General features: G+C 38.5%; 1 protein-coding gene across 2 annotated transcripts in view; it reads right to left on the bottom strand.

The window, feature by feature from the left end:
• Positions 1 to 12,853, bottom strand: part of gldc (glycine dehydrogenase (decarboxylating)) — a 200,409-nt gene that overhangs the window by 2,453 nt on the left and 185,103 nt on the right. For both annotated transcript variants that reach the window (XM_073048372.1, XM_073048373.1), the window contains 3 exons: positions 12,669 to 12,780; positions 8,300 to 8,395; positions 7,572 to 7,744 (listed from right to left, as the gene is read on the bottom strand). In XM_073048372.1, coding sequence (XP_072904473.1) covers positions 7,572 to 7,744; positions 8,300 to 8,395; positions 12,669 to 12,780 — 381 coding nt within the window. The remainder of the gene's footprint in view (positions 1 to 7,571; positions 7,745 to 8,299; positions 8,396 to 12,668; positions 12,781 to 12,853) is intronic.

A 12,853-nucleotide genomic window follows, 5' to 3' on the forward strand; every position in this document is an offset into this window, starting at 1 on the left:
TAATAATACCCACAGATGTAAATGATGGCATAGTGGTTATTCTGGTAATGCAGAGACCAGGATTAGTGCTTAAGAGACAAGTTCAACTTCCAATACTGCAGCCAAGGAACTTTAAACATTAGTTGTTAAATAAATCATAGTTTCTTGCTACAGAAGTCTGTGTAGTTCTCCAATTTAACTCCACTGAAGGAACAAACTGCTTCTGCATTCACTGCAGCAGAACATGTACAACATGTATTTCATCTGCACTGGTGTGAAAAGTGCACAGAAATACAAGTCATGCAGGAAATTATCTGCCAGCCTCATTCGATCTGCCTGTTTATGAGTGAAGAGCTGCAACAATATGGTTAACTTCCCACTGAAATGGCTAAGCTGGCCATTTCTTTCTTCTTCTTTCTTTCTTCTATTAGCATTGCCTATTGGATGTATCCCACAGCCCTACTACTGACAGCATAGACAAAGCAGCAAAATCTGTCACATTTGGTATCACCCTATCAAGATATTTCTTCATTTTCTCTAACTCTGCCCACCTAACTCTTAAATAAAAACTGTATCTTTCTCTTTCCCTCTTCTGATAAAGGGTCACCAAATTGAAAAGTTAGAAGTTCATTTTCCATAGATGCTGCCAGACCTACTGAGTGTTTCCAGTATTATCTGTTTTAAGGTCATAAACATGTGACACTCAAACCTGTGAATTAACAGTTTTTTTAAAAATCAAGTAAACGGAACAACAAACTACTCTTAGATGTAATTGCATTAGAACCTCTCCATGTAGGCCCCATATCGGTTCATGCCTTGGTGATCACAGGGCCTATAGCTGTGAAAATACAATGAGCAGTAGTAATCTTGTCACAAAGGAAGCAGAAAACATAAATTAGAGAGACAAAATTAACCATTTTGTTGACCTTTGGTCAAATCAGTGTTTGCCTATCAGGAATGAACTGGATCGGAATTGGACACAATGCCATTGAAGGGGTGGGTGTACAATTTACCACATAAACAAGTACCCATCTGGATGAAGTATTGCAAACACTTGGTGTCTACCAACTGAACCTATCATGTTCACAGAAGGAACGAATTACGATATAACTATTTCAGCTGGTGGTGTCCTAGGATTACCAGTGTAATTAATGACCTGATGTCTTTGCTGACAAAGTACAAAATATTTAAATCTGAGAATTATCTGTAGAACTCCACAGGCCTGTTCTGTCACAGGGAAATTTGCAAGTACTTGTGCTAATGCAGTAATTAGAAACCACCCTTAACTCTACTGGACATCCTGAATGTTTTCTGAATGCAGAAGGTACTATCAGCTAATTACACCATGGACACAAGTGCACAGTATATGGATTTATTTTTCAGTATTCCTAGTTTTCTATCCAACAGAGCATTGACACAAGTTGCTTTAGCTTGCACATTTTAGTGCCAATTACACGTAACTTAAACAAAGCCTGAAGTTTCATCATCAGGTCCTGAGGTCAGGAAAATACTTCCACTAAATACATGGTGCAGCTATGGGCCAAAATGATGCCAGCTAGCACTGAAATCAGGCAGCTTTTGGTGTGCTATCACTGTTTGCACTTATACCCAAGTTCAATTTCACAGCCAAATCCAATTTCAATTTAGTTGCCAATGAACTAAACTGCAAGCCAACTTACAGTTCTGCATCACCTGCAAACACTATGAACTCTAATTAAACTATGGTCAGGGCTTCTCTCAAATGGTGTAAGTATTTGATTGATGGGAAATACTCAGGAGGTCAGCTAGAATTTGTAGAGAAAGAAACAGAGGTATCAGACTGCATTTTAGTGAGAAAATAGAACAGTTTTTAAAAAGCCAATATGGAATGGCAGAGCAGACTTTTATTGATAAAATATTAACTATTTATATACATGTATAAATAAATATTTTATGCCCTGCTAGTGTCAGCTGCAGGACGTATCTCCAACACTGTGTGTGCTTACTGCTGTAGCCCTGGCTAGCACTGAATGGGTGACACAGACTTCCCACAGGCTTCCCAGCCTTTACATTGAACTGCTTTCACAGTAGATATAGCAATCTCTCCAAGTGGCTAACAGTCTGTTTTTTTCCCCAGGAGAACAGTAGGTAAGGCAACTAAGTTAGCTTAAATGCGCATCTGTGTCAAGTGAAAAACATATTATCTCTGATTCTTACACCAGATGTATTCAAACATTTGTGAATGCCAACGACATTCAAACATTCAATGATACGACAGCTTTGACAGTTGGCACAGCAAGCAGCAGGTGCGCCCCGGTTGTCAAGCCACCCTATGAGTGCAGCAGGCTGCCTGGAATCCTTGTACTGCAAGGTACTTGGAGTACATTGCCAACATGTGACTTAGAAAGAGTTTGCATTCATACAAATGCATAATGACTCTTGAGATCCATTACATTGGAGATGGTGTGAACCACAGGTCAATCAAGAGGAAACATCCAGCTACCATCAAGCTTAGAACAAGAAATTACTGCTTTCACCGCAAGCTGACAGTACTAATTGGCACGATTGAAAGCTGACGTCTTGAGATATAAATAAAGCACAAAGCTCTTTATACCAATTAAAATGTTAGATGTCTGTAAATAGAGCAAGGTTCCCCTTTCTGCTAAAAAAAAGGTGAATGTGCATTATACTTATACAGTGGATTCCAGTTAATCGCTTATTTGGGACACTATGCCGCTTAATTTGGACAGGAGACTGTTGTCAAATGCTTTCTAGGCTTCATCAGTTGCTTTTACTTGTGTGACCATTAGATACTACACTGTGCTTGGAGCAAACAACTTTTTAAGTAGTTTCAGTGTGTGTTTCTATTCAAAAAAAGCAGTGATTTTTTCCCCCTGATGTGCTGTAAGACAATTCAGTTCTGTTTTGTGCCACTGCTGTTTCAAGCATTGAGGCTTAACAGATGACAGAAACAGCTGGGGGTGAAAATGAAACAATTTCACTACTTCGACAAATTAGTAACTATGGAACAATTTGAAGGTAAAGGCAATCACCTTAAATGTTACAATGAGAATGACGATTTGGAGGATTTAGTCATCAAAAGCATTGTATGAAGGCAGTCCATTATCTGCAGGAGGTGACTACACTGAATTTTTCATTTACAGTCATTCAGAACACAGCAACATACATTGATTGAATTCATCCAGTGATAACTATTAGGAACTAATACAGTTTTATAGTACTATAGTAGTATTGGTAGTGTTCTAATTTATATTGTATTTCATTTAAATACATAATTTATTACTCAGTAAAACAGCAGCTTCTCTTTTTTATACCTTTTTAATGATTTCCATAAAACTTCAGCTAATTGGGCTAAAATGTACTCGCCCACTGTGTCCCAATTAAGCACATTCAGTGTGTTCATATTTAAAATAATATAATTACTGTGCTCAGTCTGAAGCTGTAGTTGGGTTTGGTTAATTATATTTAGAACCTCAGCTTAACCCATCACTGTTCAGTCACTTTCATAAATAAAGTAAAAATGAAGCCCATTTGTATATAGTAAGCTCCAGGAAACAGCAATGTGGCAAATCTCGGATTATCCAGTAAATTCCTGCTTTAAAATTCTAAAATTGTTTCTATTTGAACTCATTAAACCTGACAGCAGCCTTTCTGATTCCCTTGTTACTGTCTCCCTGCTATGGTCTGAAGATCAAAACACAACTCTGATACTAGTTTTGCCAAGATTGTTTGCGGATTCAACCTGAAACATCAACTGTGAATTTCCCTTCCATAGATGATGCCTGACCTGCTAAATTCCCCCTGGATTATGTATGTGTTGCACTGGATTTCCAGCATTGGCAGAATCTCGTGTGTGTATTTTCCATAGAACTTCCTGAAATCAGTGAATTTAAATAGCCTGATTAAATACAACTGTGCCTTACAAACTGTTGTAACTGCTGAATACTTTCCATCAGCACTTTGCCTGGTGACTGGGCTATTTCTGTACTCTTGAATGAATCATGTTGCTTTTCACTAGTGTCAGATTTGATCATTTCATCATTATATTAACATCTGCTTGCAAATTTCACAGGCTTTCAGACTTATTCTCCAAGTTCCTATTTTATTATTTTTCCCCTAATGTTGAATTGTTACAAGCAGTAAATTAAAAGAATAAAGGAATAAAAATGATAATGATGAATTACTCTAAAGTTAATCTAGAACAGTGGTTCCCAACGTGGGGCATACGCCCCACAGGGGGGTAATTTGATTTTTAAGGGGGGCAATTCGAGAATGAGTTATTAACAGTGAATTTTTTCTAGTAAGTCTGTGTGAGTATGAGTGTGTGTGCGAGTTAATACATATGTGTATATACAGTATGCATACATAAAAATACTTGTGTGTATGTACATGTGTAATTGTGTATGTACTGTATATATAGTGTATCACCATCATTACAACCATCAAATGGCTTTCATAATTAAATTAATGAATTGACTGATGTAGGAAGGAACGAATGAACAAGTCCAAATGCGTAAGAAACTCGTACGAGGTCACGCCAATGCTGCTTTTTGCAGTAGCTTTCGGTTCTTGGTGGTGTGAAGGTGTGTACATTGTGTCATCTCTTTTAAACAGTGTATCTGTCTTTGTATGCTGTAGAAACGAATCAGCATTGTTTTATTTATTATTATTATTATTATTTTAATATCACTTAATGTTCTTTTTTTTACAATTTCTTAGTAATTTCTTCCTCAGAACTTTAACAGTCCTTTGGTTCTTTTATTTTTCTCTTTCATGAATGCCATGTTCTTTGGAAGCTTGTTTAAACCAAGTTAATGGTCTTTTAGGCTTCCTCCAGGTGAATAGGAGTTCACTTTTTGAATAATAAGAATTATATATCACCACAGGGGGCATCAGGATTTTAGAGGTGATTAGGTGGGGCATGGCCAAAAAAGGTTGGTAACCACTGATCTAGAACATCACTCCATCAAATAATTCCAGAATAACACTTATTCCAAATGGCCCAAAAAGAAGTAATTTTGCCTTTAATTTGTGATTCAATGAAAAATCTTTTGCCTTAGTAGCCTTTAATTTAAAAATTCCCTTGGCATTCAAATCTCGCTACATTTGCCTCCATTTCCCTATTCTCTACCAGTCTTATCTCTCTGAATGTAGAAACTTACAATCTTTAAATTTCTCTAATACTCTTTGCTTGACCCCATTTCCTTCACCCAGTCACAGACCATGTGATGAATGGGCCATTATTAAACAGCTTGGTGCTAAAATTACACAGTAAGGAAATTACTTGCTCGCTCTTGCTCCACCACTTCACGTCACCTTTTTTACAATGGCTATCTCTTCTCTCAGTCAAAATGAAGCATCACAACCAAAAGTGTTGACTGTCCACTTCCTTCTGGAGATGCCTCCTGAGCCACTGAGTTCTTCCAGTGCTTGCTTGTTGCTTCATACTCCTGCATATGCAATCTCTTGCATCTACAGTAAAAAGACACTGTGGCCACTTTATTAGGTACCTCCTACAACTAAGAAAGTAGCCACTGAGTGTATCCTTGGTGGTTGTCTGCTGCTATGGCACTTCAAGGTTTGATGTGTTATGCATTCAGAGATACTCTTTTTGCACATCTCTGTTAGAACACGTGGTTATTTTAGTTAATGCTGCCTTCCTTGTCAGCTTGAACCAGTCTGCTGACCTTCTCCTCTGATCTCTCTCATTAACAAAGCGTTTTCACCCCCTTAACTGCTGCTCACTGGATGCTTTTTTTTTTGTACCATTCTCTGTAAACTCAAGAGACTGTTGGATGTGAAAATCCTAGGAGATCATCAGTTTCTGAGCTACTCAAACCATCCAATGTGGTGCCAACAATCATACCACAGTCAAAGTCACTTCTTCCCCATTCTGATGTTTGGTCTGAACATATCGGCAAGCTTTTATGCATGGAGTTGCTGCCAGATACTTGGCTAATTAGATATTTGCATTAATGGGCAGGTGCACAGGTGTGCCTAATAAAGTGGCCACAGAGCGCATTTTCTTTCCTTTTTGCAACTGGATGTTACAGAGAGGAGTGAGTCCTAAGTGAGTCCTAAGTGAGTCCTAAGTGAGTCCTGACTCTGTTTTAGAAAGCAAAAGGGTGAAGAGCCTGGTGAGGTGGAAAAAGAAGTGGTTGATGAGAGAAAGAGACATAAATGTATAAAGCCCCTACTTGGCTCATCATTGATGTGCTGCATATGAGGCACCTTAGAATATTACCAACTAACAAGGCTTCAACTCAAGTTTTTAAATCATCTTTAAAATTCCTTACAGGGTTTAACTTCACGAATGGTTGAAATATGTTGAGCCATTCCTTTCAGTAGTAACAAAGATGATTTAGAGTGATTCTGATTGGTGCAGACTTACCTATTGGTTGAGTGGAGCTTCAATAATTCATCAGAATAATTCTAATTCAGAATTATTCTGAGGCTTTTTGTGTTTGAAACTCTAAAAGGCTAAATGATGAAAATCAGAAGCAAAAGCAAAATGCTTTTAAAAGTAATCAGCAAATCATTCCATCTAAGGAGAACAGAACATTTAAAACTTATGTACACATCTGCTCTTTCTACAGAGACTGTTTTCAGCACATCTGTGGCAGTTGAGTCTTCTAGCTGATCATTGTGATTACATTTTAAGGACTTCAAATTGAAAGCTACATAAAATTCATAGTTTAGGCACAGCAGCACCACCTGCTGGATATTCTCAGTACTGCTACTTAATATATTTTTTGATAAAACCAAGATCCAAGTGCTCTGCTATGTCATCAATGGACACTTCTGTGGGAATGCAACAGTATTCAAAGCCAGTCTTTCTGGAAAGCTCAGTGAAGAAGCAGAAATAGTTGGTAATAGACTCCATTTATCATATAAATCATCATTTTCTTATAATTAGACTAATAATATTATACACCGTGTGGATCAACTACTGGTTCCACAGATACACTTGTTTCACATTCGGTGAAATTGCCTACAAGACTGATATTGAATTACCCCGCTCACAGTACGTACAATGGCTTAACTAACCACTGATGTTAAAACTGGATCATGGCAGAGTCTGAGGGCAATTGATGGAAAGTGAGGAGAATAAGATGAGATTAGTGTAGTGGGCTGAAAGATGTTTTTGTGTCCTTGCCAATATTTTATTAATTAAAAAATATTAAAGTTAGAGGTCAGTCTCCAAAAACCATACTTGTTTAACTTCATTCAATTATTTCCTATTTATATCCACACAGTAATCTTTCAGTCTTAACATTCCTCATCATAATATCAAAATCCAAGTAAATAAATGTTTGGTGCAGCCTATCCAAAATTAGAGGCCTCAGCTGCCCGTTGCCTGGGCCCGTGAGGAGCAAACTGACCAGGAGATCCCCCAAGCGGCCCTCTCTCCTCCACACTGTCTGACGCATTGCTGTATGTGCAGGCCTCGGGCATGAGGCCAAAGCAACAGCTGGCGCGATTCACAGCAAATAATTAATGAGCATCTGCAGCAACCAATGAGCTTCTGGGCTCAAACATTCTATTCAATGGAGTCCTTGGGCAAAATCAATGCTTTTCTTTGATTGATCTACCTTGAGCGGGTTTACTCGCACATCCATTCTTCCCTCCTCGATGTCTGCTATTTCGTGTCGGATATTGATCATTGCGTCACAGAATCTGTCCAGTTCAGCTTTATCTTCGGACTCCGTTGGCTCAATCATGAGTGTGCCAGAAACCGGCCAGGACATAGTCGGAGCGTGGAACCCTGCAGGACAGAACAGTTGGGTGACTTCACTGGGGAGAGCATCAGTTGCAGCCAGATATATAATTTGCACCAATTAATCCTGCGCAATTCTAAAATCTGAAGATACTTCCACATTCCAAATTCACCTTATAAATATCAGTTACAGTCAGTCAGGAGAACGGTGGGAGAACCCGTGCAGATCATCAAGTCTGCCAACTTTATTCTCTTTCAACCACATTCAGATCTTTGCCACTTTCTTCCCATCACTAAAGCCATATAATTTCCTTTTTACAAGACTACATCAATAATAAAAAAAATCCACAATGTATCCATGACTTACTTAGAACTATTTTAACACTTACTCAGACCCCCATTTAATTCTCTGTGACCTTTTTAATAATATCGTATCAAAGAGTACAACCAAACTTTCCTCTTGCTCTACAATTGAAGGATACTGTAGTACGAGATTGAAACAAATTTAGCCAAATACGTTGACGTTCAGTCCTGGGAGAAGCAGACTGCATAATAATTAGCTTAAAATTCAATGAATTGGAAATAGAAAGTAAATGATCTCACCATAATCTTGCAACCTCTTGGCAATATCCACAGCCTCAATGTTTGCTGTTTTTTTGAACGGTCGCACATCCAAGATGAATTCATGAGCTACATAACCTGTAAAAATATATTCAGAAGTCTGGTATAACCTGCAGGATACTGAAACACGATACTTTTCTAACATTGCACTCAAATAGCACAATATTGTAGAAGAAAATCTTTACGACCAACCAACAAGATTGTTGAATACTGTCTATTAGGGGAACTTGCGCATTGGTACGCTAAAAACCATCCATCCTTGCAAAAGGTACCAGGATTACAAAGCTCAAAATTAGGTTGTTAAACACTCATTCGAACTGGTTGCTATCAGAAAAATTGCGTATGTTGGAAATCTGAAACAAAAACAGAAAATGCTGGAAATACTCAGCAAAAGAGACAGCATCTGTGGTGAAAGAAACAAGTCAATGTTTTGGATCTGTGACCCTTTGTCATTGTTTATGTCGTAACCAGAGAATGATTCCATTGCAATAAAGGGAACATTGCTGTCAGAAGAATTCCATGGACATCTTCATTGCTTACCTGCAAGGCACGAGAGTCAAATTCTTCCTTAATTCATGTGAGTAGCTCAACAACTATAATCAAGACTTATAAATGTGAACACATTCACAAAAGGTTCGCAAGTTTCTACTTTGTTCAGTTACTCTTCACATACAATGGTAACGGAAACAAAGAGTATAAGATATGCACTAAACCTAAAAGTTAGATCATCAAAGCACTGAGGATTGCATGTCACACAGAAGCTGGGAAGACAGTGAGTGCGAGTGGAGGTGGGGGGGGGGGGGGGTCCAGGCCCAGAGAACACAGCCTCAGAACAGAAGGATGCTCCTTTAGAACAGAGGTGAAGAGCAATTCCTTACGATTAAGGGTGGTGAATCTGTGGAATTAATTGCCACAGGTGGCTGTGGAGGCCAAGTCATTGTGTATATTTGAAACAGAGGTTGACAGGTTCTTGATTAATAAGGGTGTCAATGGTTAAAGGGTAAAGGCAGGAGAATGGGGTTGAGAGAGATAATAAATCAACCATAAAGGAATGGTAGAGCAGACACGATGGGCCGAATGGCTTAATTCTACTCCTATGTCTTGTGGTCTTATAGTCACATGTGATGGACTTAGAAGCTGATGCAATATTACTGATGATTTCTCTTGTGTCATAAGATTCTGGGTTTGTGCCTACTCCAGAGATTTGAGCATAAAGTGAGTCGTGTGCAATGTAGGCAAGGATAGAAGGCACAGGCCAATACCCATATTAAGGATGTATGTGAACATATATGTACGTATTTAATCTGCCTTTCTGAAGGGTTAGATTTAAATTAATTGTCCATGTCCTGATGCTGTACTGCCAAAGATACACCTTTTTGATGGGATACCAAGCTGAGAAGTGTCTCTGTTAACACTGGTGACACAACAGCTCATGAAAGACAGATTATTGGTCAGCACTGCCCTGCTGCTTGTAGGGTCCTGTTGTGTTTAATTTGATTTCCTTGCTTCCTGTTTTATGACAGTGACTCAGATTCAAAAATAGTTCATAGAATCCTCTGCAATGCCCTAATGGGCATTAAATGATGACAGTTTAAGGCTTTTCCTCAATCTCTCCGTGATCTTTTACAAGGCTAATTCATGGGATATTAAAAAGAACCATTCGGCTGAATGCAGAGAAGTGATTCCTGCAGGTAAGGCAATCTGGAACAAATGAACAAATGCAATGGGAAAAGCAAGGCTTTGCTGGAGTTTTAGAGAACACTTCATCAGCAGAGAGTGGTAAAATTTTGGAATTTTCACTAACACCAAAGAATGCAAGATCTATTGTTAACCTCAAGCCTTTTTGTTGGCAAAAAATCCGTGACAGATATGGGAAAATAATGGGTGATAGGCATTCACAGATCAACCACGATTATATTCGGTGACTGAAAAGGCTCAAAAGGATAATGCTGTCACAGACAACTGGCACAAAACTCAGAATGCAATGGTCCAAGTATGATGCTCTTCCTGAAAGATATCAATGCCAATAGAAATGAACAAATATCATGACAATATATAAAAATACACATGCCCTAATTAAAATCCTCTTTATCACGTCAATTAATGAAAATAAACTAAAAACTGTTTATAAAATGGGCAAACATGCAGAAGTTTCCAACTCTTTTATGACATTTCAAGAAACAATGAAAACTCAAGACTTCCTTAAAAATAACCAACTGCATATTTGACACAGGATGTAAAAGTGCTCGCAAGAGAACGGTGTCAGCTCACATCAGTGTTTCATTTCACAGCCAAATGTAACACATGGAAGTTAAAAATCTATTTGTCCTGCATATGTGCAAAAATCACTGCACTCCAAGTGTATGAAGTGAGCCTTCTGTTGAAAGACAAAACCCTGTTGGCCTAAACATTATTGATGACTACATGCAATTTTTCGTTAACCTGTAGTGACCAGTTCCATCTGGGAGAGATGCAGGAAGAAGGGAAGCCAGAGGCTGGCGACAGCTCTTGGATTTGGAAGGACTCCACCCTCTTAAAAAACCACTCATGCTTTGCTGCCTCTCTCAATGGGAAAAAAAGCTTAATTAAGGAAGCCGAGCAATTGTTTCCAAATGAGAATGTCATTCTCACGTCAACTATAGAGCGGAAGAACAAAACAAACACAGAAATAGGACCTTCAGCCGAATTCATCAATGGCAACCAAGATTGTCATCTAACCTGGTCCCCATCTGTCTTATTTTTAACTCACATCTCTCAAAACCTTCCCTATTTTCTCTTTGTCCAAATATCTCTTAAATGTTGTAATCTGACCAGCTTCAAACATGTAAAAAGGTAATTGCCATAAGACCTGTACAAAGAAGCTGGATGAACTCAGGAGGTTGGGCAGGCATGCTGCCTGACCTGCTGAGTTCCTCCAGCTTGTTTGTACGTGTTGATTTGACCACAGCATCTGCAACGTACTTTGTGTTTACCTTTTTACCTGCCTTGCTCTTTACATAAAAGGATGTAGTTTCAAAATGATTGCCTACAATTTAAGGTGATTCAGGAATTTGTACAGTATGCTCCACTATGCTCCTGCAACCAAAACAGAAATAGAGAGAGAAAGCAGAAAACAGGTCCTTCAGCCCATCAAGTATACGCTGACCATCAAGCACTTCCCTTTACCCCACAGTCTCATTCACTCTCCCTGGATTTCAGTCTAGTCTCTGGGCGAAGCACATCTTTCATCAGCTTCCTCCATTTATCTTCAACCAATCATGTTTAATTTATATCCCAAATTATTGATACTTCTGCTTAGAGAGACGTACGTAGATCTCTCATAATTTTATACACCTCAATTAAATTTCCACTTCCTTGTATAAAAAGAACAAACTAAACCCAGACAGTTCTCCTTATTAGCTGAATCTAAATCCTTATAAATGTCCTCTTCATTCTCTCTCGTGGTATCACATCCCTTTCTGTTGTGTCAAAAACAAGTACAGTACTCCAGCTTTCACGTAGAGGTTTCCAACAGCTTTAAGACTACCATCATCATCCCGGTGCCAAAACAAAGGTAACGTATCACCACATCAAGTGCTTCAAGAGGCTGGCTGTGGTTTGCATAAGCTCCACCCTCCAGCCAACCCTGATCCACTGCAATTTGCCTACTGCTGAAACAAGTTGATGGCAGATACCATCTTCCTGGCCCTACAATGATCTCTGGAACTTTTAAATAACAAAGACACCTTCGTTAGATTTCAATTTATTCAGTATAGTCAGAATCAGAATCAGGATCAGGTTTATTATCACTGCATGTGACATGAAATTTGTTAACTTAGCAGCAGTACATAATCCAGCAGAGAAAAAATAAATAATAAAATAAAAAATAATAAACAAGTAAATCAATTACATATATTGAATAGATTAAAAAAGCGTGCAAAAACAGAAATACTGTATATTTAAAAGTGAGTTAGTGTTCAAAGATTCAATGTCCAATAGTTCTGCCTTCAATACTATAGTTCCAAACAAACTCATCTCCTAACTTCCAGAATTATGACCAGCACCTTCCTCTGCAATTAATTCCTGATGTGCTCCCCAACAGATCACAATGAGAATGGGAAGGCAGCAACACCTCTTGGGGATCTGTGGATGCTGTACAGTAAGATTCCCTATTCCTCTTCATTGTTCAATTCTGCATTGTTCACCAAGTATGCTCTTGCCTTACTTTCCCTGCCAAGTGTGTAACTCTTTTGGACTGAACTCCATTTGACTATTCATACTGCAATGTTAAGTGTTTACATAAAAGAGAAGTAAAACAGGAATTTGCCATCTAAGATAAATAAAATGACACCCAAAACTTCCATCAACTTACCCTTTGCCCCGCGAAAAACTATTTTGTAGAAATTTTCCAGCCTCTTGGCCATGTAATTTGCATTTAGAATGGCAACCTCAGTAGCATGGCGAAGTCCCTTTGATCCCATCAACTACGTGAGAAACATAAAAATATAAGCAGCATTGCTAAAGTCGCAGGAGAAGGACATTAGATAGAATCAGAGC

The sequence above is a fragment of the Hemitrygon akajei genome, chromosome 6 (assembly GCF_048418815.1).
Source record: "Hemitrygon akajei chromosome 6, sHemAka1.3, whole genome shotgun sequence".
NCBI lineage: Eukaryota > Metazoa > Chordata > Chondrichthyes > Myliobatiformes > Dasyatidae > Hemitrygon > Hemitrygon akajei.